General features: G+C 42.7%; 3 protein-coding genes, 1 long non-coding RNA gene and 1 pseudogene across 4 annotated transcripts; 2 read left to right on the forward strand and 3 right to left on the reverse strand.

Moving 5' to 3' along the window:
- Positions 1-415: 415 nt before the first annotated feature.
- Positions 416-1,735, reverse strand: LOC133732673 (glutathione S-transferase U19-like). The gene is made up of 2 exons (XM_062160253.1): positions 1,370-1,735; positions 416-1,055 (listed from the first exon to the last, which is right to left on the reverse strand). The coding sequence occupies exons 1-2, from the start codon at positions 1,682-1,684 to the stop codon at positions 708-710; spliced, it is 663 nt and encodes a 220-aa protein (XP_062016237.1). The 5' UTR covers positions 1,685-1,735; the 3' UTR covers positions 416-707.
- Positions 1,736-2,810: 1,075 nt separating this feature from the next.
- Positions 2,811-3,512, reverse strand: LOC133730370 (uncharacterized). Its single transcript, XM_062157977.1, has one exon. It carries the CDS (start codon positions 3,510-3,512, stop codon positions 2,811-2,813), a length of 702 nt encoding a protein of 233 aa, XP_062013961.1.
- Positions 3,513-11,595: 8,083 nt separating this feature from the next.
- LOC133730371 (serine/threonine-protein kinase BSK5-like) lies at positions 11,596-15,536 on the reverse strand (annotated as a pseudogene).
- A 4,156-nt stretch (positions 15,537-19,692) lies between these two features.
- Positions 19,693-20,987, forward strand: LOC133730372 (uncharacterized). The gene is made up of 2 exons (XM_062157978.1): positions 19,693-20,653; positions 20,929-20,987. The coding sequence occupies exons 1-2, from the start codon at positions 19,693-19,695 to the stop codon at positions 20,985-20,987; spliced, it is 1,020 nt and encodes a 339-aa protein (XP_062013962.1).
- A 117-nt stretch (positions 20,988-21,104) lies between these two features.
- On the forward strand, positions 21,105-22,180 carry LOC133729520 (uncharacterized). Its single transcript, XR_009856411.1, has 4 exons — positions 21,105-21,353; positions 21,451-21,519; positions 21,866-21,892; positions 22,039-22,180. It is a non-coding gene; the product is annotated as an uncharacterized LOC133729520 (long non-coding RNA).
- Positions 22,181-23,101: the final 921 nt, after the last annotated feature.

A 23,101-nucleotide genomic window follows, 5' to 3' on the forward strand; every position in this document is an offset into this window, starting at 1 on the left:
AAATCTTTGCGCAGGGAAAACTGATCAAGAAAAGAGAAAAGAACCAAAAAAAAAAAAAAAATAGAACTTGCCCTCATATTTTCATTTTGGTAATAGGCACCAAGTTATTTATCATAATTGTGATATGGTATTTTGTCTCATTTGCGGTTTACCACATAACTCGGTGTTGAGTTACGGTATCAAAATTTAAGAATTAATTTCAAATCTCTTGCTTTCTGTTTGGTCCTTGGAGTGAAACTGTTGAGAACCGCTTTGCTAATTCTATTTGGATTGGAAACACAATACTAAAGCAGTCAAGAATCAGAGTACTGATCTGAAATAGGTATTTTTCAATTTTGAGCTGGAGCATTATACATAAAGAAATGAAACATTTCCTTTTTTGAAGCCTTTAATCCGAGAAACTTTGAAACCAAGATAGATTATATCATCGTCCCATGATGAAATTTATTGAAAACACGTACCCTTGATTTGTATATTCAAAGAGCAATTGAAGATCAATGAAAACGATTATTGTTCCCTTATTCTTATTCCCGTACGTAGGGAGCTGTTAAAAAGACAAAAACAGGTACTGGAAGAGAAAATTGTTCAAAAAAAAAAAGTACACAGAGAAAAAGTAGACGAAGAACAGAAGTTGATCAAGTAGACACAGTAGTGATGGTACGTACTAGCCGCTAGCCAGCTAGTGTTGAAAGAACCAAGCCTTTCGATCAATCTTCGGCTCCCATCATCTTCCTAAACATGGTCACAAATTCAATGACCTTCTCTGCCTCTGGAATGACCTTGGCTACACTCTCCCTCTGCGAGCTCCTCTTGATCCAAGCTGAGAATTTGGGGCAATGATCTTCAAGCTTGAAGCTCCCGAACTTCTCATAAGCAGGGAACCAACTCGTCATGGCAATGCCTATGATGTCGACGAAACCGAAGGTATCACCATTAAAGAAATCCTTATCTCCCAAAGCGTTCTCTAGAGTCTTTATAATCTCAATGAAGTCCTTCTTACCAACCTCTACTGCTTCTCCTTTGCTCATAAAGATGGCTTTGCCCGCATCAAACACCTTCATGTGTATACAAGCGCTTCTTGAAGTTAGACACACAAGTATGAAATAAATAATCTAGAACTATATCCTAGGAAGTGTTTTTGCTCGGTATTCTTGAAGACGAAAAGACAGCAATTTTGTTGCTGAGAAAGCATTTGCTAGGCACTTCCCCAAAAAGCACTACAAGCTAATGACCTCAAGAACAGTATTTCATCTTTTGTCATCGACCAAATTAACTCAATACAAAAGCCGCATTTGGTTACATTTTAAAGCACTTTTAGAACTGTAAAACATGCTAAAGACGATTCACATTATTAAAGAATGGCACAAACCTTTTTGTCAATGTAGTCAGCCCAAAACCTTGCTTGAGCTCGACCGTAGGCACAAGGTGGGAGCAATGGTGAGGAAGACCAGGTTTCATCGATGTAGGCAACTATGATGGCGGACTCGGACACAGGTTTCGCATTGTGGAGCAACACAGGCACCTTGCCATGGGGGTTTGATGTAAGTAGAAGTTCACTCTTGCCTCCAAACAAATCCTCAGCCTGGCTTTCGTATGCAACACCCTTTTCTTCCAAAGCAATTTTCACCCTCATGCAGAAAGGGCTAATCCAACAGTCCAAAAGAATAACCTCTGCCTTCGACATCTTTGGTACGTACACTTCTCTCTTTATCTCTTCTGTACTTCTTCTTCGGTTTGTGATATCAAATGAGAAAGATGTAGAAATTTATAGGGAAATGAAGTCCGATGTTTTTCATGCCTTCGATGTTTTCTTGCTGTGGCCGTGGAAGAGAGTCTATGCTCTTCTTGTGAATTTCATAGTTTAATACTATGTCGACTTGTTTTGTGTGGTTTGAGCTTTGGAGACAACTATGGTCACACTAAGGCTTTGTCTTATAATGTGGAGTATCTAATTAGCCTTCTGGCGAGCGGGAAAAGAAAAGAATATCTGCCAGCCGGCTGATTGAGTACAATACTTGCCCTTTACAATGCTTCAAAACTCATTCCGCCAAAAAATTAGCTGCAGTTTCGTTACTTGAAGAAACGTACTCGAAAAATCGAATTGTTTGAATGATCTGATTCTTCCACAGAATAGGGGTTTAACTGGTTGCATTGTCATCATATACATACCAATTACTATCACCATCGAAATAAGTCAAATACAGCAACTTAATTTCCTTCACTCTCCAACTTTAGTGCCTTGAATTGGCAATTAAGTGTAGAGTGGAGTAACTGCTTGTACCGGATTTCTCTGATGCAGTTTCCATCTTTCCATATTTTTTGTGAAGGCAACTGACTTGTAGATGCTTTGGCAAATCAAGGGATAATTTCATCAGGTTTGACATGGTGGGACTTGCCACCGGATTCTGTTCTCTCCTTTTGTAATAGTAATTGGTTGGGGCTTTCCAACTTCGCTTCTGTTAGTTTTATCTGCTACTAGCGAGTTAAAGGTTTTTTAGTTTGTTTCGGCGGGATAAGGTTTATGTCTCTCCTGCTTTGGTGTACTCTTTTTTCTTTTCAATAAATTTCCCTCACGCTGTCGGGGTTTAAGTGGGGAAAAAAAAATCAGACTATACACAGAATTTCACACTTCGAAACTTATAATGACGCGCAATGATACTTTTTTTTTTTTTTTTGGCAAAGAAACATTACAAGAGAAACAAACAGGCCAAGAAGCCAACAGAAACAGAGGCTAAACGCCAGGAAAATAAAGACAGAAAAGAAAAGCTGGACAACAAACTCCAATCCAGCGCACCCTCAAAAAAGCAGAGCTAAGGGGGGGGACCAGCTGCATCATAAAGTAAAATGCGCATTAGGGAGGGAGGGGGATTGGAGTCCCAATCCACCGGGCACACCCTGCGCGAGGCCCACGCTGCCACAAGATCCGCAGCAGCGTTTGTCCTCCTACTGGTCCAACGCCAGTTTACACGGTTGAAGCTAGAAGCCTTCGTTCGGATGGTGGAAACAATCTGAGAAGTCGACCAGTCAACCGCAGACAAAGGATTTAAAAAAGCTGATATCAAAACCAAAGAGTCTGATTCCAACTGAAAAGAAGAAAGAGGTATAGAGGAGGCAAGGCTGAGGCCAAGATCAATAGCCATAGCTTCAGCAGCCAAGGAGGAGGAAGCAAAATTCGACTGGGACAAGCCTTTTACTAAAGTTCCAGTAGAGTCACGTAATAGAGCTGAGAGCCCACAAGAAAGAGTGGAAGAATCCCATGCCGCATCCGTGTTAATTTTCCAAGAGTGAACTGGAGGTGGAAGCCAATGAAAGGAATCCTCAGAGTTGCAAGGGCGGTGAATCTTTGGGCTGATGAAAGTAGGAATTGCCAGAAATTCCGATGAAGCTCTAAAAGCCCTCGACGCCACCGAAAGAGAATTTGGGGAGATATGATTGAACACACAATTACACCGTTCTTTCCAAATGAACCACAATAAGAAAACCACATGTGTAGTAAACTGCGAGTCTGTCATGCCAAGGCCACCATTTGAAAGGAACAACTCAGTAAGTCACCTGTCCAAAGAAGTGATGGTCTGAGAGTCAATTCTATAGGAGAGTGGGTGGGCAAACCAGGTACGCATGGCCCATGGGCATAACAAGAGAATGTGTTCAACTGTTTCCGGGTGAGCTTGACACAGCGGACACAAAGGAGATTGAGTCAAGTGTCTAGTGTGACGATTATGATTTGTAGCCAAGGCATTTGACAGAGCTCTCCAAAGGAAATGTTTCACTCTTGGAGTAGCTCGGACTTTCCATAGCCATATCCACACTTTGGAGTCAATAGAATGAGATTGATGAGGGTGAGAGGCAAGGTTATGTGAAGTACCAGAAACTTGAAGTGCATAGCCTGACTTGACCGAATAAACTCCTGAAGAAGTGGGAGCCCAAATTAGCTTGTCATGGTCGTTCTGGGTGCCAAAAGTGGTAGCTTGAATGGCATTGAAGATCTCCAAAGGAATGAAAGATGAAACCAGATCCAGGTTCCAAGAGTTGGATGATCTATCGATGACATGAGAGACACTCATCGAGTTCAATAAAGGGGCATTTTGGGGCCTGTATTGGAGGAGGTTACCAGAGGGGCATCTAGGGATCCAGTTATCCTTCCAGAAGTCAATTTGGGAGCCCGAACCAACCTGCCACATTCCTCCGCCCGTGATGAGACGCCTACCATCAAGGAGACTAGACCAAGCCCATGAAGGGGAAGAACCACGGGTGGCCTCAAGGAAAGAGGACTGAGGAAAATATCTACTTTTCAGAACTCTTACCCATAATGCACTCGGACTGGAAAGGATGCGCCAACCCTGCTTTGCAAGCAATGCAATGTTAAAATCAGCCAAATTCCGGAAACCCAAACCACCATTTGATTTTGGAATACCAAGAAAAGCCCAATTTTTCCAGTGCATACCCGGGGATGAAGCATTCCCCCACCAGAAATCAGCCAACACCGAGTTTATTTGATTTGAGAGCCCTGCTGGGAACTTGAAAACAGTCATTGGGTACATCGGGACTGCCATTGCAACGGATTTGATCAATATCTCCTTGCCTGCTTGAGATAGAGTTGACTTAGACCAACCCGAAATCTTCTGTAGTATGTTATCTTTAACATAAGCCAAAGCTGAGATCTTTGATCTGCCCCAAACTGTAGGGAGACCCAAGTATCGACCCGGGTTTGGGACCGATTTCATGTCCAGAACCAAGCTAATGAGTTTAGCAATCTGTGGTTGGGTGTTGGGCCTGAAAAAGAGAGTGGACTTTTGCTTGTTGATAGACTGACCTGAAGCACAGCAGTAGTGATGAATTGTATCAGACAACACCTCGCAATTTGACAAAGTGGCCTTGAGAAAGAAGATTGAGTCATCAGCAAAAAAGAGGTGGCTAACCAAAGGTCCATCAGTGTTAAGCTTGATAGCATCTAAAAGACCTGCATGACATATCTTTCTGATCATAGTAGATAGCACATCGTTGATAAACAGGAAGAGGAAGGGGGATAGTGGGTCACCTTGGCGTAAACCCCTTGTGGGTCTAAATTTCCTACCTGGAGAGCCATTGATCAAGAGAGTCATGGAAGTTGAAGTTACACAATTCATAACAAGGCGAACCCAGGTATGGTGGAACCCAAGTTTGAGTAGCACCAGCTCCAGAAAATTCCAATCCACTCGGTCATAAGCCTTGTTCATGTCAAGTTTGAGAGCAAATTCCCCCTGAATACCAGATTTCAAGAGTTTGAGGTGGTGGAACATCTCATGTGCGACCAAGATATTGTCCTGAATTTGGCGACCAGAGACAAAGGCCGACTGGTTTTCAGTAATTAGGACAGGCATAAAAGGAGTCAACCTGTTGGAGATGATCTTGGTTAAAATCTTGTAAGCAAAATTGCACAGAGCAATTGGGCGGAAATGTGAAGCTAGTTGGGGAGCTTCCACCTTTGGTATTAATGCAATGAAAGTGTTGTTGAATTGCTCAAGAATGGTCATTGATTCGTAGGATTGATGTGTTGCAGCAAGGACAACCTCCTTGACAATGTCCCAGTAAGTTTGGTAGAAGGAACCAGAGAAACCATCCGGGCCGGGAGCTTTGAGAGCTCCTAATTCAAAAACTGCTGCTTTAACCTCCTCAAGGGAAATAGAGGCCATCAGAGAATCATTCATCTCATCCGTGACCAACGGATCAACAAAGTCCAGAACAGTTTGGGTATGGTGAGTTGGTATGGCTGTGTACATATCCTTGAAATAGCTGTTGAGATGCAAGACAATAGAGTCCTCAATGTTTAACCACTGGCCAAAACCATTATTAAGCCGAAGAATTTTGTTCCGGCATCTGCGGAGTAAAGTGCTCTGATGGAAAAAATGAGTGTTAAGATCCCCATGGGCCAGCCAAGAGATTCGGGATCTTTGCTTCCAATAAACTTCTTCAAGAGTCCAGAGAGAAGCAATCTGATTAGTAGCAGTAAAGATATCCTCCTGAATTTCCCCCTGAATTTCATCCTGATCAGAATCCAAAAGGGATTGGATTCGATTGATATTTGAGCTGACCTGTTTGCCAAAGTTTGGGAAGGTTTTTTTGGCCCAAGAACCAAGGGAGGATTTGCAGCTCTGCAAATTTCTAGCCCAAGTCACACTAGCTGACGGAGGAAGACAGGGTTTCCAATTTTCTTGGACAATCTGATAGCTATCCGGGTGGAGAGTCCATAGATGCTCAAAACGAAAGAGAGGAGGATTAATCTTCTGAGCAGGAGCGGTGTCAACCAAAATTGGTCGGTGGTCAGAACCCAGTAAAGGAAGATGGAAGATTTGAGATCGGGGTTGATTAACAATCCAATAATTATTGCCCAAAGCACGGTCCAACCTTTCCTTGATGACCACCTTTCCATGCTGAAAACAGTACCAGGTAAATTCAGGTCCCTGGAAATGTAGATCAGTCAATTGTGAATGATTCAAGAAGTTTTGGAAGAGCATGATTCTCCACTGAGGTTGAGGGAGACCCCCCCACTTTTCGTGGAGCCAAAGGATCTCATTGAAGTCACCCAAGCACAACCAAGGGCCAATATGTGGAGAGAAGGCTGTGTAAAGAGAACGCCAGAATACATTTTTCTGATTAACATGGGGATTCCCATACATCCAAGAAAGATTACAAGAGAAAGCCTCCGATACAAAAGTTACAGAGGTATTAATAAAATTAACTGAACCGGAAATGCATGTAACATGGATAGAGTTGTCCCAAAAGAGAGCCAGGCCACCGCCATTGCTTGCTGAAGGATTTACCACAAAAACATGGTCAAAAAGCAGCTGTTTCTTCCAGAAATTAAGTACAGGCTCTTGTTGCCGAGTTTCCATAAGAAAAAGCATCGAGGGGGTATGGCGTTTTTTCAACCGCCGGAGATTTTTCCCAGTCAAGGCTGCCCCCAAGCCCTGACAATTCCAAGATAGAAGCCTCATGGTGACCCCGTGGCTGCATCTGGCCAGCCACCGGTGCCATGATCAAAAGCATGATCAGAATCAAAGATTGTAGTCCCCGAGGTAGAAGGAGCAGAGGGATCCTGATCTTCAGACACAAAAATCGGGGGACCAACAGGGTTTGTTTGGTCAGGGAGGATTTGCAGAGGATTTCTGACCTGATAGGGGTTGACAAAGTGCTGCAAGGAAGTCAACGGTGGAGCTGATGGCGGGGGGATCAGGGCCTGAAAAGAACTGAGACTCAGGTCCAAAGGTGGGATAGTTGCCTGGTAAGTCTCAGCCAGGATGATTTGTACGGCAAAAAGCCCTTTAGGAGTGGAGAGAGTCTCCCTGAGTATGGATTCAGATTGGTGAGGTGACATAACAGAGTCAACCAAAGTACCTCGCTTTCTCCCTCTTCCCCGACCTCCTCGGCTCCTATTGCGACCAGATCGGCCCCGGCCCCTAGCAGCAAGCAGATTCAGGGGCATATCCAATTCTGGATCAGGGATATCATCATTAGGGGAGTAAGGGGAAATAGGGATTCCTTGTAAGATTCCAACTGGTGTAGTGGGGATAGAGCTTGATTTTGTCTTTTTAGTGAGCCGGTCAGAGAGAAGAAAGGAATCATCAGTCTGACGTTTGAGACGAAGCTGATCCAGGAAAGAGGCAATACCAGTGACAACACCTTCCTGACTTGAAGTGGGGGACGAATTGGGAAGCGTTGGGGTTGTGTGAGTTGAAGGGGACCGGAAAGAGACTAGTTCCGTGGGGGTGTTTGGGAGATTATTTGTGTGGACGGACTGGTTGTAAGGGATGTCTGATTTTGTAGAGAAGTGGATGGGAGCAGGCCTGGATATATTCGTTTGATAGGCCTGAGGAAGCTGGGGTTGGGAAGGGTGGTGAGAAAGGGGAACAGAAGAGTGATCAGCCAAACCCAAAGTAGTATGATCAACAGAACTAACAGAGATGAAGTCCTTGAGGGAGTGATCAAAAACAAATTTTGTTAGGCCCATAGTTATCTCGCCATCAGGGCCCAAGGTTGGGAAGGTACAGAGGTCCAGTAAAGCACCATTATGCCTAACACCCTCAGGACTAGTGTTAATAATTGGGTCATCCTCCATAATTGCTTTTCCTTTACCTTTATCCCGGTCAGACATGTCAGAGCCCGACCCCCGACGGAGAGGATGGCCATGGATGGGGCACTCCGGATCAAAGGCAGGGAGCCCCGATATGATGATTGTTCCCCGGTTGGACTGATGTGACTGGGGTGATGTTGATTCAGCAACTTGAATGAGAGGGGTCATGACTGAGGGTGGGCCTGGGTATTGATATCTGTTTTGGCGGCTCTGAAAACACTGTCTCTGAAAGCGGTCCCAGCCGCGTTCTCCATCAGAGGGAATACGGTTTGGCCGTCGAGGGGTTGGAGAAAGCATCCAAGCCCCCAGCCTTTCAGCCCGTGGATGTCGGGAATGGGAGCAGAAACGCTCACTGTGGCCCATTCTTCCACAGTTGTAGCAGAAAAGGGAGATGCGTTCATACCTGAATTCCACCCACACAGGAGGGCGATTACCACTCCGGATCCAGACTCCGGGAGTGAGGGGATTACGAGTATTGATGCTGATTCTGAGCCTGAGGAACCCTCTCCAACCATTAATTGCATTTGGGTCTTCAACCTCAATTACAGATCCAGCAGTAGCTCCAATAAGATGAGCATTGGATCTGGTCATTTGGCCCAGAGGCAAGCCATGAGCTTGGATCCAGATTGAGAGGAGATGGACCTGAACATCTTCCAGCCGAGCTTCCAGAGGCCAAAGATGGACACAGATCGCATATCCCATCACCGACCACGGGCCCTTATCGAGGATTCGCTGACTACCTTCTCTGTCCATCGGAGTGATAGCAAAAGTCCGATTATCACGAATGGATTCGATATGAACTTCTCCAAAATCTGCCCAAGCACGGACCAGGATACGGATCACCGCAGCAACATTGAGGAATTTGTCGGCAATGACAAATCCCAGGAGAGTGAGAGGTTGCTCATCATCAGGAGCTTGTTGGTTGAGATCTAAATTTAGAACATGGTCATCTGGGTTGGGGTTTTCGGTATTGTTGGGGTTCATGGTGTTGAGTGAGAGAGGGTGTTTATGGGGAGATTGATGGAACAGATGGGAGGAGGAGGTAAATTGACTGTGATGAGAGGAGAATTTGCCTGAGAAGAAGAGGAGCATGATGTACTGGTATTTATAGTGTTGGGAAGATGTAGGGAATAGGATGCAATCTGGAGAAGAAGAATCGGGATGAGATGGTAAGGTGGGAGGTGACAGAGAGGCCATCCCAATGGAGAGGGCAGGTGGCTGGGGGTGTCCGCAAGTGATTGTTGATCAGAGAGAGGAGGTGTCCGCTGGGGTTAAAGTAGAGTGATAGAGTGGGTGGTGCTAGATCAGTGAAAAACCGATGGTGGAGATGATTGTTTGCAGGTGTTAAAGTAGAGTCATTGAGTGGTTTAGAGTGGGTGATGCTAGATCAGTGATAAACCGATGGTAGGTGGATGAATGTAATGCAGGCAGCAGTATGAATATGGCTGGTGACTTAAGTTGTTTAGAGCGGTGGTGATGGGTAACGACGGTGGTGGAAATGACAGGTGCTGGTGGTGGAGTAGAAACTTGGAAGAGTGTTGATGTTGGATAATTGTGGACGGTGGAGATGACAGGTACTGGTGGTGGAGTGAAAACTTGGAAGAGTGGTGATGTTTGGTAATTGGGTCAGTGGAGATGACAGGTTCTGGTGGTGGTGGAGTAACAACTTGGAAGAGTGCCGAGAATGGGCGGTGGGGGTTGGTGATTAACCAAAAGAAGGAACCAAGTCCTGGGAACCACTATGGGCAAGTGGAAGAGGAAATCCCTATTCTAGAGAGAGATGCTCCCAACTTAGAGAGAGAAGTTTACGTACCAACATTTTCCCTTACCAGACTACGCGCAATGATACTTTGAATCATATTACTTCCACAACGTTATGTCAAAGAAGGGAATTTCCAATACAAAACTAGTGAGTCCTATAGACTTCTGTTTTGCTCCGCGAAACTCGGATCGCTCGGCGTCTAAAGGTTGCAACTTTCTTCTTGTTCGGCGGCACTCATGGTTGGCGTTTGGTCCGCCTCGCTGATCAGGGGCTGCTGCCGGACGGGAATTTGAATACTACATGCTGGGCCTGAGTTTGGGCCTCTTGTCTTGGGGCTGCCCTCTTGGGCTGAGTGATTTGGGTTGGAGTTTTTGCCTTAGTCCTTTTTATGTTTTAGTAAGTCTAGTTACAATAATTCCCTTTGTTTTAGGGAACTCTATTGCTTTTGTTTTTAGGGCAAGTATAAGTTTTATTTTTAGGCTTGCTTATTTACTATGTTATTTCATAGTCTGTAGGCTTGCTTAAATAAGTGAGCATGAGTACCGTCAAATGATCGGACCTAATCTATGTATCGCTGTGGTTTTCCACAAACTCTTTATCTACCCAGAGATGGTAGAGGGAGGATATGTAATGGTCCTTTTTGGCATGAGTATTAATATATATCGACAATATCAAAAAGAAGGGAATTTCCATGTGTAGTTTCTTGTTTTTTTTATTTTTATCTCTTTTAAAGTCCAAAGCCTCTCATTAATAATGCTATTCAAAAGCAGGAAGACATATTTGGCCACTCTATATAACCTTAACAGTAACAATATGAACATCTTGGTGATAACTAAACATTAACGGGCATATTGATGGATCATAAGAGCAAGTGCACCAGTAGTCAAGAAAAGGCAAAGTCGAGAAGTCAAGAATTCGACCAGTCAAGTTACTATTCACTGCCACTGGACATGGGTTTGCACCCGTTTTTTTTCTTGCCCGGTCAAGACTATTCATCATTTTCACTGTTTAATTGGGATTCTCTTCTTAATTGAAACCAAGGGCTGGGATTAATTGACCGTTGCTTTCATCTTTACTGTTCACCCCACAGCTTCTGCCACGCGTCCTCTCTGCAGCTTCCAACACAGCCGCTAGGCGACAAAATTTCCAACACAGCCGGTCAGCAAATGCGGCTGCTGCTCTCTCATTCGTGCGTCTCCTCCACGCGCAAAGCCCTCCTCGTCTCTCTCTGCTTTTATGTCGCTGACGTCAGCCAACTTGCATGCTTTCCTGAGGTGGCAGCCGGGCATGCTGGGTCAAGGTTTTAGTCAGGCTGTTGCCTTTTTCTTTGACCTCAGGCAAGAAAAGCCAAGGTTTGCCTGGGCAAGAATCCACCGCTGCATTTGCTTTTCTCCCATGGCCGGTCACCACATCAGATTTTTCTTGACTATGACCAGTCAAGTTCCTTCCGCTGGACTTGCTCTAAGCCAACTATTATTTAATTTCGGTTCCCTCCACAAAATTTATAGTACCGCAAATCATAAAACTTCTATAGTCCAAAAGTTGAGAAACTTAGAAACTTAAATCATATAGTACCATTATCTGAATATACCAGAGGAAACAAACAAGTAATTCGACTTTTGTTCAACTCCAGACTCCTATATATAATCCAAGACCAAATAAAGAGGGAATTGGCAAAACTATATATAGTGGTTTAGACGAAAGAAGGGGATTGTTGAAACACCTACACACTATCAGCTTTTTTGTTTTGAATGGCTTCCAACAATGCGCCTTCTTTCAGCATTTCCTGCGCATCATTATCCATCCCTAGGATCTTTAGGGCAACCGATTGAAGATAGAAGGCAGTGGGCCATACATGGTGTAGTTCGAGGGCTTTCATACAATCTATAAGTGCTTCTTTTGCCCTGTCAGTGATCAAGTAACAAAAGCAACGTCTAACAAACACGGTTTGCGATTCCAAGCTCCAACTATCAATGAACTGCAATTAAACGCAAGAAATGATGAAATCAAAACAGAAAAGATTTCACAGCTCCTTTACAGGATTCAGTGATTGAATTTGAGTCCTATACAGTGAGCATTGCATCAAGTATACAGTAAAAGATATGCTTCAGAAAGAACATAATAATCAATAGTCGATCATATTCTATCCTCCTCTCTATTGATGCCCTATGCATAATATCAGGCCGGTGATTATCATTGTTAAACATTTGAGTCATGAGATCGAAGTCATAACTTTTTATTTGTAGGAAATTAGGAATGCCATGCCAAAATATTATGTCAGCAATGCTTTCAACTACATTAACTTGATTACAGAAGCTATGATGAAAATAATTTCTATCGTTAAATCCCTTACTTCAGTATAGGGACCTATTGCTTTCCCGAAGTCTTTATCTCTAAAAGCAGCATCTCCCTGCTGCCTAGAATTTAGTGCCTTCTTCATTGCATCTGTCTACAAATCGAAAGAAGGCTGCAAGGGCAGTGCAATAATCAACATTCACCATAGAAAGTGTGATAATAAACATGGATCGATGAGACTTAAAGTTGAAGAAAAAAAAAAAAAAACAAAAAAAAAAGGGTAATATATAGTTGCAATATATATAGAAAAGCTAATCCTTTCTCACTTGGCAGGTGTCACAAAGTAGAGAATATCAACATTTACTATAGAAAGAGTGATTATAAACATAGATCAGACTTAAAATTGAAGAACTAAAGAAAAAAGGGTAATAGTTGCAATATAGAAAAGGCGAAAAGCTAATCTATATTTTCTCACTTGGCAGATGTCATCAAGTAGAGAATATATGTAAGTGTTAGGATTGAGGGCAACTAACTTCCTTCTTAACGTCAGCTTTGTATCCAGTCATCTCCAATATTTCATGAATTGCAGTAAGATCCAATTTCGAGCAAGCTTCACCTAGAGGTGACAACTGTTTCGGAGGCACATTCCCATGTGGAATATCCATCAAAACGTGTGATGGAACCTGCAAAAACACTACATGAGATGATATACGGGAACCTTCCTGGTACCTTAATGCAGCAGTAATGCAAATCGTCTTTGCAAAATAGAGGCAGATAAATCAAATTCCAAGGCATACACGAGCATGATCAGTATAGGATACACAAAGTTGGGATACCTCTGTTTCTCTCTGAAGAGGAATGAGGGCAGTCACAAGAGACTTGGGATTTGGTCTCTTACAAGGATCAAACTACAAGCATTGTGAAGCTAACCGCAGCAGCTCAGTTCCATCATCATTTGAGAAATGACCCACCAAGCTTGAGTCCATCAGCATCAGGAAATTTTGATCGCGTATTAGTTCAACAGCCTTCCAGAAAAGAAAGTCCAAAATTTAGTTAGAAACTTCTTAATATGATAGATCGGTTTAAAAGAAATTGTAATTACAACCCAAATCTTGAATATTTAAAGCAATTATTTGATCAGGAAATGGTGAGAGTGAGCAACTTAGCTTAAAGGAAAGGAAAGTTACATGGTTTGCTGGGGTATGTCTGCCTCTAAGCAGATCAAGCAGTAAGGTCCCAAAGTTGTAAATCAAACTTTCTGGCATCACTCTTCCTGCCAAATCGAAAGATATATCCATTAAGCTAGTCATCCAATCCGAATGCCTCAACTGATCGAGGTCCCTTGGAATTCATTTTAGTCTCAGCAAGATGAAATATACAATAAATACGGTAGCACTCTCGTTTTCAAAACTCATATAAGGCATGTAGGCCACTAGGAGGTAGTCAAAGCTATCTGCAAAAGAGAACATGAGCAAGGTAAAACATGTAGGCATCCCAAGTTCCCAACTAGGAGGTAGTCAAATACTTTTTCCATCCAGTGATTCTGTGTAAAAGACAACTTTTGCTAAACAACCAAACACAGTTTTTCACTCTGGAGCTAGATGACGGTTTAGAATATAGATGGGAAGACATCATAGATAAGAGTAATAAGACAATCTATGACTCATATAATTGACTTTTGCTCTGTATTTGCTGAAGCAAAAAAGATTGTAATATACCTGTCCGCAGTGGCGGACCCAGAACTTTATTTGTCTGGGGCCGTGAAAAAAAAAAAAAAAATTAAACAATAAACTTGAAAACAATTTGTTGTTTATCGTAACAATTCAAATGAGTACTTAGCAAAAAATTCTTAACAAAAAAAAAAAAAAACAATTGGAGCCTGGTTTAATCACGTGTTGGTCATATAACTAATATTATTTTGGTTACTCTGAGGTCATATGCCTTTAGTCTCATTCTTTTATTAAATGTTTCAGTTTCTTTTTCATTTAATTGCACCCTGTCCCATAAAAAGCCTGTTAGGCTGCTACACGTTTGACACTAATTTCATCTATATGAATTATCAATTGTATATATGTTATTAAAATATTAGGCTAAGACGCTAAGGGGGGGCTTATATGTTAACATTTGTCTCCTAGCTTAATTAGATTATCAATGAAGTACATTGTGCACAAAATTTGAGTGGGCGCATATGCCCCCACTTGACCCCCCCTCGGTCCGCCATTGCCTGTCCGTGTGTATTCTGGAGGGTAAGCCGGGGTGGAGCTATAGCTCTTGCCATCTCTGCTATTCTTCGTAAGGCGTGGCCAAAGCAGGACAGTCTGGGGTTTCCTTTCTGTCAAGTGCAGACTGAGTACTGTGAGGAACATACGGCGAACAAAAGACTTACCTACAAGGCTACAACTCTACAAGTCTACATCGTAAAGAGAAAAAGGCCCCAATTACCTGATCAAACAGGACTCTAGAAGAATTAAGATCATAGTACAATGGCCGTCCTTTGCTGCTGCAATACACCAAAGCTTGTGCCAGATGCAGAGCCACTCGCAACCTCATAGCCCCTTTCATGGGGATGGGGTGGGACTCCCCTAGACAAGTTCAATACAAGTTATATTTTATTTATTTATTTATTTTTTTTTTTTTTTGAGAATGTGAACCTATCACTTTATAGGGCACAATTTTTAAATTTCATCTGGGCTTTCGAAACCTCAGAGCCAGCCTCTTCAAGTGAGTCTCACGGACTATATGTGGAGGTGAACTTACTATACAGATGCTTAGAGAGAGTTTGATTAGGCATGAACTCTGCCACAAGCAATCTCTCATTTCCATGACAGCAACACCCAATCAAATTCGCCCGAAGCTCGTTGTTTAGCCTCCCGACAGCTGTAGACTCCTCCTGTATATCACCACACCCATTATTTTCATTTTTCAACTCGATTGTTTTCTTAAAAAGATCACACACACACGAAACAAAAAGAGGAAATTAAGCAAACTTGTCCATACAAGAAATTGGTACGAATCAGGCCAAGCTGAGTACGTGAAACGCTTGACAGCCACCCAACGGCCGTCTTTGAGCTTGCCTCTGTACACCACATTGGGAGATTTCTCTCCATTTGCCGAAACAATGTTCTCCGGCAAGAAGTCCTCCGTGGCAGCTTCTAGGTCGCTCATGGTGAACTTAGGCAGCGAGTAGTACATCACGTCGCTCCCATTCTCTGCATGCATCTTAGGATGGGTAAAAAATAGTTGGAATTTTCAACAGTAAACACGTGCAGCAGTAAGTAAAGTAAAGTAAAGTAGAGCCTCACCTAGCTCTGCCGGGGAGTCGTTGTGATTGGATGGCCGAAAGCAAAGAGAGAATATTCCGGCACCCATTAATGTGGCAGATAAATCAAATTCTTACAGAGAGATTGTATATGCGTGTTGTTCCTCTCCCTCTCCCTCTCCGAAAAAGTTTGGCACTCTTTCCAGTGGAGTGAGTGATAAAAGGGGTGGCGCTTCTAGAAAAGCAGGTCCTTTCACGCGGATGCATTCTGTGTAAATACATTGAAATACACACGGAAATCTGTGTGTATAGACAGTTTCACACAGTACAACCACAGATTCGGACTGATGATGCTTCATGGAGAAATAAAAAAAGTAAAAAACACTAGGCATGCTGAATCATAACTCGCATACTGTCCAAAAAATGATGTTATTCAAGCACACCTTATATATGATGATGTACTTTGTGATATGATTACAGAATAGAAAACAAAACAAAAATTTGACTTCCGAAACCAGCATTTTGATCTTTATTTGGTGCTGAAGAGTAGCACTAGAATCGATCCCATAGTGGGAATTAAGCTTTATATCTTTTGTCTTCCAAGGATAGAGTTTCCAACGCGTCATCATACAGCCGTAGGCTCTTCAGGGCAGCTGCTATAGTACGGTTGAAGACTAGAAGGCAGCAGGGACATAGCCATAGCAAGGGCTATAGCCCAAGGGAGATTTAGCCCAAAAAATTGCTAAGTATAGCTATCAGCTAAAAAAAAAATTATACAAGTCCATCAGTCCATCGAGGAGACTACTCGTCATTAGAGAGTAGGTCTGATCGTCTGAGAATCATTCCAGTAGACAGTAGTCCCGCTGCCGCGACTCCCTCAGTCCCTTAGTTGCTGAAACCTCTAAGCACTTCGTGGATTCCACTCCGACTTTTGTGATTTCTGAGATCGAGGAAGTCAATTGTAAATTTGTGATGTGGAGATCTCTGAGGTTAGCTTGAATGAATTCAATCCGATTTCAAAATTGATTTTCACTTTTTCTTTATCATATTATGTTTGGCTAAAACTAGACCTATGTATAATTTGTTGCTTCAATTATATTTCCATAAGTGTTGTTGTTGTAAAGTTTCTGATGCATTCATAACCTGCACCTTTAGTTATTGAGAAAACACCGACGGTTCTTTGAAAATTGGAAGGGAGCACTGGAGTAGTGGGGATTTTATCTCTTCAAGTCTTCATCTTGTGAGTTTAATTAATTTGGTCCTAATCTTCTCTTAATACTGCAAAGGCCTTGATGCATTTATATAATTATATATATATTGAAGGGTTTTTGTCCATTTACCCCATTTTTAGAGATTTTTTTCCCACGTACCCCATTAAGTTTTTTTAATTCCCTCTTACCCAAAACACTCTAAGGAGGTCTTCCTTAATAGCCCATTAAGATTTTTTTTTTTTAATATCATTTTACCCTCACCCATTTATTACTTAGAGAGAGAGAGAGAGAGAATGGAAGAGAGAGAAACCATAGAGACTTCATCGGAGCCCGGTCACCGGTCGCCGGAATCCGGTCACCGGCTGCCGGCCACCGGAATTTTTTGAAAATCTCACCGGAAAGGTTTATTGCCCCCAATAGACATCTATTGCCCCGCAATAGAAGGGCAATAGAGGTCTATTGCCCCCCCAATAGACGTCTATTGCCCTCCAATAGGACTGTCAGTCGCCAGAATGGAAATTAATCTCCTTAAATTTAGACAAATAAAACTTTGATTAAAGAAAAAAGGAGGAGATTACATCAATTCAAAACGTCTATTGCCCCCCAATAGGCGCCTATTGCCCCTCAATAGAACTTTTGGTAGCCGGAATGGGAACTAATATTCCTAAAATTAGACAGTTAAAACTTTGATTAAAGAAAAAAATGAAGAGATTATATCAATTTAAAAACGTCTATTGCCCCCAATAGCCCTGTATTACCCTCCGGATAAAACTTTTTTTTTTCTTTTTTCTCTCTTTCTGGGCCTTCTGCCCCATTTTACCTTAAAAAAAAAAAAAAAAAAAAGAGGCAGAACAACATTTTTCGTGAGCTCTGATCCTAAGCAAAGCACGGACCAGAAACCCCAAACCCGACCCAATCCCCCACCACTCTCCTCCATCTGGCTTTCAACCAGGACCACACCTGCTTCTCCGCCGCCACCGACTCCGGCTTCCGCGTCTACACATGCGACCCCTTCCGCCGCTGCCACTGCGACCCCTCCGATCCACGACACGGCGTCAGATTCGTCCAGATGCTATTCCACTGCCACTACTTCGTCGTCCTCAACGGCGGACCCAACTAGTTCTGCCCGCCCAACAAGGTCACGATCTACGACGACCGTCAATCCCACTGCCTTAGCGAGCTATTCCGATGACATGAGGAACTGTTTCTGAGAGAGAGAGAGAGAGAGAGAGAGTGAGTGAGTGGCCGGTGATTTTGCACAGAGAGAGGGGAGAGAGATGAGAGAGTGGCATAGTTTGAGATTGTTTAATTAGGGTGAGGGTATATTTGTCATTGTACTATAAATGGGTTAGTGGGAATAAAAATCTGTTGGTAGGGTAAGTGGGATAAATTTAGTTTATTTTGGTGCTTTGGGTCAAGAACCCTATATTGAACTATTGATAGTCCCCTACTCTTTCGGAGTTAGGGTTGGAGAGTTTTAGGGTTTGCCTTAGTCTGGGTTGCATAGTGCCGCCGGTTTCTGCACAACGTGGGCTTCTCCGACGTGCATGTGGGGTCTTCTTCGCCTTGTGCAGAGGGTGTGGCTGGTGTTCGAGGGAGTGTTGGTACAAATGGAGGAGGTAGTGGACGACTTTAGTCGTCGCCTAGCTATTCAGGATGATGACGATCTGGAAGTAATAACTGTGGACGACCCGAAATCGCTAATGGCTGAGCGGTTTTGGCTCGTGGGGAAGGTGATGACTGCAAAGAAGGTCAACGTCGAATCTTTCAGACGCATCATACGGAAGATCTGGCTGACCAAGGAGGAATTTTAGATCTTGGAATGGGATAGTTCAGAGAGGTTTGTCTTCTCCTTCAAGTCTGAAGAAGACAGATCTAGGGTGCTGCAAGGAAGCCCTTGGTCTTATGATACCTCCTTACTGGTGTTGGTTCCTACTGATGGGATGATGGATCCGGGGGTTGTTCCCCTAGACAATCAGGAGTTCTGGATTAGGGTTAAGGGGTTGCCCCCGGCAATGCTGACGGATAAGATGGGACGGAAGATTGGGAGTAGCATTGGCAGATTTTTAAAGATTGATCCGAATGTGTTTGGGGATGGAAGTGGGAGTTTCCTACGGCTGAGGGTGGAACTCCGGCTCTCAAGTCCACTACAGAAAGGATTAAGACTGCAGCTGGATCCGCGGGACACACAACTTAGTAAGGTGATGTTTGAATATGAACATCTACCTCACTTCTGTCTATTTTGCAGACTATTGGATCATGTGGGTAACAATTGCCAGGCACGGTTAGAAGGTAAAATACTGGAGGAAAAATATGGACGGTGGAGGACTTTATCGAAGGATGTATATTCCATTGATTTGTAGGGCCAGTTACAAGGAAGATCCTTTGGTTTCACTCCAAGTCAAAAACCGTGGTCCATGAGAGCCCCTGAGCCTAGTTTGACTGGAGTAGTGCGGGAGCGTGATGAGTGCCCTGAAATGGAGGATCGAGATTTGGAGGGGGAGGGTGACAAAGTGGGGATGTTGGTGCAATGTCCTCTACCGAAACGACGTCGACTAAATTGGGAGCAACCTACGACTGAGGTGTTAATGTCTGAATCAGAAACTGTTTTGGCTTGTGATGGAGATGAGGAGCAGGGAAAGGCACAAGTCAACGAGACTGATTCATTGCAGTTATTTAATGTACCAGTTACAAGTTGTGAGTTTAGTGTGGAACGCTCCGTTAATTCGGCATGTACTGGAAAGAAACAAAAAGGGAGCGGTAAAAGTCAAGTAGTGGGAACTCAGAGTGCATTCACCATGAAGAAAGGACGTGGAAAGGGGAAGCAGAATCTGGATGCAGGAGATGTACCTAAGGGAGGTATGCAGAAGGGGAGTGCTCAACCGGTTAAAGGTCGGAATAGAAAGGGTTTTATTATTTCGTGCTCCCCAAGTAAGAAGATTATATTTGGTTATCCAACTAAACATGTGAAGAAGAAGATGGTTGGTGCAGCGAGCGCAAGTCCTGTGTCGGGGACTAAAGTGGTGGGATCCGAGATGCGGACCCACCATGAACAATGAGTCTTATCAGTTGGAATGTGCGCGGGCTTGGGAACCCGAACACATTCAATGCTCTTAAGAAGTTATTAAGGGCTCAAGATCCTGACTTTGTGTTCCTTATGGAGACAAAGAAGAAGAAGAAGGTGATGGAAAGATTATGTAGTAAGCTGGGGTATGCTAATTGTAGAGTAGTGGAACGAACAGGGCAACAAGGCGGTGGTTTGGTTTTCTTTTGGAGGGATACTATGAGTGTGAAGGTGATTGATGCAACATTAGGTTTCATTGATGTGATGGTGTTAATTGATGGCAAACAGGTGAGACTTACTGGGTTCTACGGGAGCCCGGAAACCGGGGAGAGACACCATTCTTGGGAAGCATTACGACGTTTGTCCCAGTTATATCCTCATGTTGCATGGTTCGTGTTCGGAGACTTTAATGAGATACGTAAGTTGGAAGAGAAAACTGGAGGCAGACTAAGACCGATCTCTCAAATGGACAGCTTCAATCAGGCTATTAATGATTGCTTCTTACAGGAACTGGAGTTCACGGGCCCCATGTTCACCTGGAGTAATGGTACGGTTAATGAAAGGCTGGATAGGAGTTTCATGAATAATGAAGCTTTTGCTGTTTTTCCAAGAGTTCACGAATTTCACTTAGAGGTTGGAGCCAGTGATCATTTGCCGTTAGTCCTTGATATTTTAGGAGCTGGTCTTCCAAAGAAATCTGGGGGTAGGCGACGTTTCCTATTTGAGAGATTTTGGGTTAAGGAAGAAAGATGTGGTGAAATTGTGAAGGAAGTATGGGAGGATCAAGCCACGGTGGCCAGTAATCTTATGGCTACATTTAATAAATGTGCGGCGGAGTTGTCTAAGTGGAATAGAGTGGTAATCGGGCATGTACCTAGGAAAATTGCTGTACTGAAAGCCTCCCTTCAGCAGTTTCCAATTGATGTGCAGAGTGACAATGATCGACATCAGCGTATGATTATTAGAACAGAGATTGACACTACAAGAAAAGTTGTTTTTTACCGCGCGCAATTTACGGCGTGCATCAATGTGCGCCGTAAAAGATATGTTTTTACGGCGCACATTTGACGCGTGCCGTTACAACACATTTACGGCACACTTTTATTGCACGCCGTAAAAGTGATGTGTATTTAGTTTTTTACGGCGCACATTTAATGCATGCCGTAAATATTACAACACATTTACGGCACACTTTTATTGCACGCCGTAAAAGTGATGTGTATTTAGGATTTTACGGCACACATTTGATGTATGCCTTAAATGACATGTTTTCAATATTTATTTAATTTTTACACTGCCCGCTCTTTTTTTTTTGGCAAAATCTTAAATTTCCCACCCTTTTTTTAATTCTTCTCACTTCATTCTTTATACTTTTTCTTAGTCCTCTTCGACTCTTGGACCAAATCCCTCTAATCTCTTCCCCACTTGCAAACCAGAAACAAAGTAACTAGAATTCTTTGGTCATTCTAAGTACTACAAATTCCCTCCCCAAGAATGGGTAATTTCTAGGGCTTGTGTATCTTGGGCTCTTTCCTACTAGCACTGTGGCTAAGTCCGTAAGAAAACCCTAAATCCCAGCTTTCACTTTCGTTCGTTCTCTCATACGTTCCGCCTTCGATCTCTCACAGACACGCCCCGCCGAACCAAAGATGGTGAGCTTTCCTTTCGTCTTCTCCGAACGCCAAGATTTACCTTCTCTCTCTGTAACACTCCTTGGTTCTTCTCTGATCTTTGTTTTTGTTTACATAGCCTTTCAAGAGGTACGGCGAGGACTACGGCAAGCTCGTCGTCATCGTCGACATCATTGACCAGAACAGAGTACTTCCTCTTTCCCTTGCCCTTTGTAATGTTTTGTTCTTCTTTTTTAGAATTTTGCAATTTTGTGCTTTCCTTTGGTAAATGCTTAATCAGGGATTCCATGAGAAATTATATGCATTTGAATGAATGTTCACTATGTATTGGAAGTGGCTAATTGTTATTTGTTCTGTATGTGTAAACATGTATGTATTTATCAAGTTTTTAGTGAGTTTCGTTTTCAGAGGGAAATTGTATTTATCAAGTTCTTAATCAAAACCCAGATTTTGATTGTCTTTGTTGTGTAATTTCTTGATTTTCTTTTCTGGGTTTATCTGCTAATTCCCCAATTTGTTTTCAATTCTTGCAGGCCTGTGTTGCAGCTGCTTTACCGCTTGTAAGCAATCCCACTCTATCAGTCTTGAGACAAGTTTGTTTATTTTCTTATTTTGTCCTATAAAGCTTCCATCTTTAATTGATTTAATGGAAACACAGTTGGTTAATGAACTCAGAATTTTGTTTATTGTGGGAATTTGATTATAGATATGCATCAGTGATGACCATAGAGAGCACATCAAAACTAGATGATGAGCAGTGGCTTGCTTATTGGATTATTTACTCTTTCCTCACTCTCTCGGAGACGGTTATCCAACCCAGTTTAGAATGGTATAGAGGAGGCAAAGACCATCATGATTTATCCAGCAAGTCCCCAAGTGGCAAAGGCAAGAACAGAGCTCAAGTAATTAGAAATTGACCTCATAAAGCTTGGAATTTTGAAGTATTAGAGTTGAAATTGCTGAGACAGTTTCTTTATAATGCAGATGTTCACTCAGAAGGGACTAATTATCGGACGCTTTCCGCGCATACGTCATTTGCGGTTTCACTAGCTCTCATATTCTCTTTTTTGTTTTAGATCACATTATGACACCCCTCTTTTTCTCTTTTTTTACTCAGCTGCTCGTCATAGCGTTTATGCATTTCAAGGAAGCCAGTTGGGATATCATAGTGTGAGTTGATGCTGAAGAGAAGTTTGTCAGACCTTATAATGATGTTAGATTGCATAACCAGCATAAATCGTCTAGGCATACAGTTGTACAATGTGGACTTGTTGAAACTGGAACCCTGATGAAGCCTTACCAGGTGTCTCTATTGAGACTTTTCTGTATTTACCCTTCTTGTTAGCCTTATAAATCTAACTGACTTATTCGTTGTTAGTTTTTGAATTGCAAAAGTAAATGTGGTCTCAAAGTTAGGGGGCTGTGCTTTTATGCCATTACTGCCTTTAATGCCATTTATCTCTTTGCACTGATGGTAGTAGCCCATCCTTTTGTTCTATTGTTGGATGGATAAAGAAGACGAGCTCATATATTCATTGCCAAAATTTGGGCCACGTTTGTTGTCACGCCCCGAATTTTGAATAATCAATTCAAATCCGAAACATGAATTATACAACTTAATAGAATAAACGTCCTGAATTTTTTTCTCACAACAACCACACTTCACACCTCTCAATAATACATCTCACAATTTACAAAGTTGTAAACTGAAACAAAAACTCTAACCCGCACGATCTCCGCCTTGATCTTCCTGACCTGTAGGATTACCC

The sequence above is a fragment of the Rosa rugosa genome, chromosome 2 (genome assembly GCF_958449725.1).
Source record: "Rosa rugosa chromosome 2, drRosRugo1.1, whole genome shotgun sequence".
NCBI lineage: Eukaryota > Viridiplantae > Streptophyta > Magnoliopsida > Rosales > Rosaceae > Rosa > Rosa rugosa.

Excerpts from the sequence above, each read along its gene's own strand:
- LOC133732673 (XM_062160253.1), bottom strand. The coding sequence starts at position 1,684 with ATGTCGAAGGCAGAGGTTATTCTTTTGGACTGTTGGATTAGCCCTTTC. Across the intron at positions 1,056-1,369 it reads CTGACTACATTGACAAAAAG|GTGTTTGATGCGGGCAAAGC; the intron begins GTTTGTGCCATT and ends ATACACATGAAG.
- LOC133730372 (XM_062157978.1), top strand. The coding sequence starts at position 19,693 with ATGAGTCTTATCAGTTGGAATGTGCGCGGGCTTGGGAACCCGAACACA. Across the intron at positions 20,654-20,928 it reads TGACAATGATCGACATCAGC|GATTTTACGGCACACATTTG; the intron begins GTATGATTATTA and ends ATGTGTATTTAG.
- LOC133730370 (XM_062157977.1), bottom strand. The coding sequence starts at position 3,512 with ATGACAGACTCGCAGTTTACTACACATGTGGTTTTCTTATTGTGGTTC.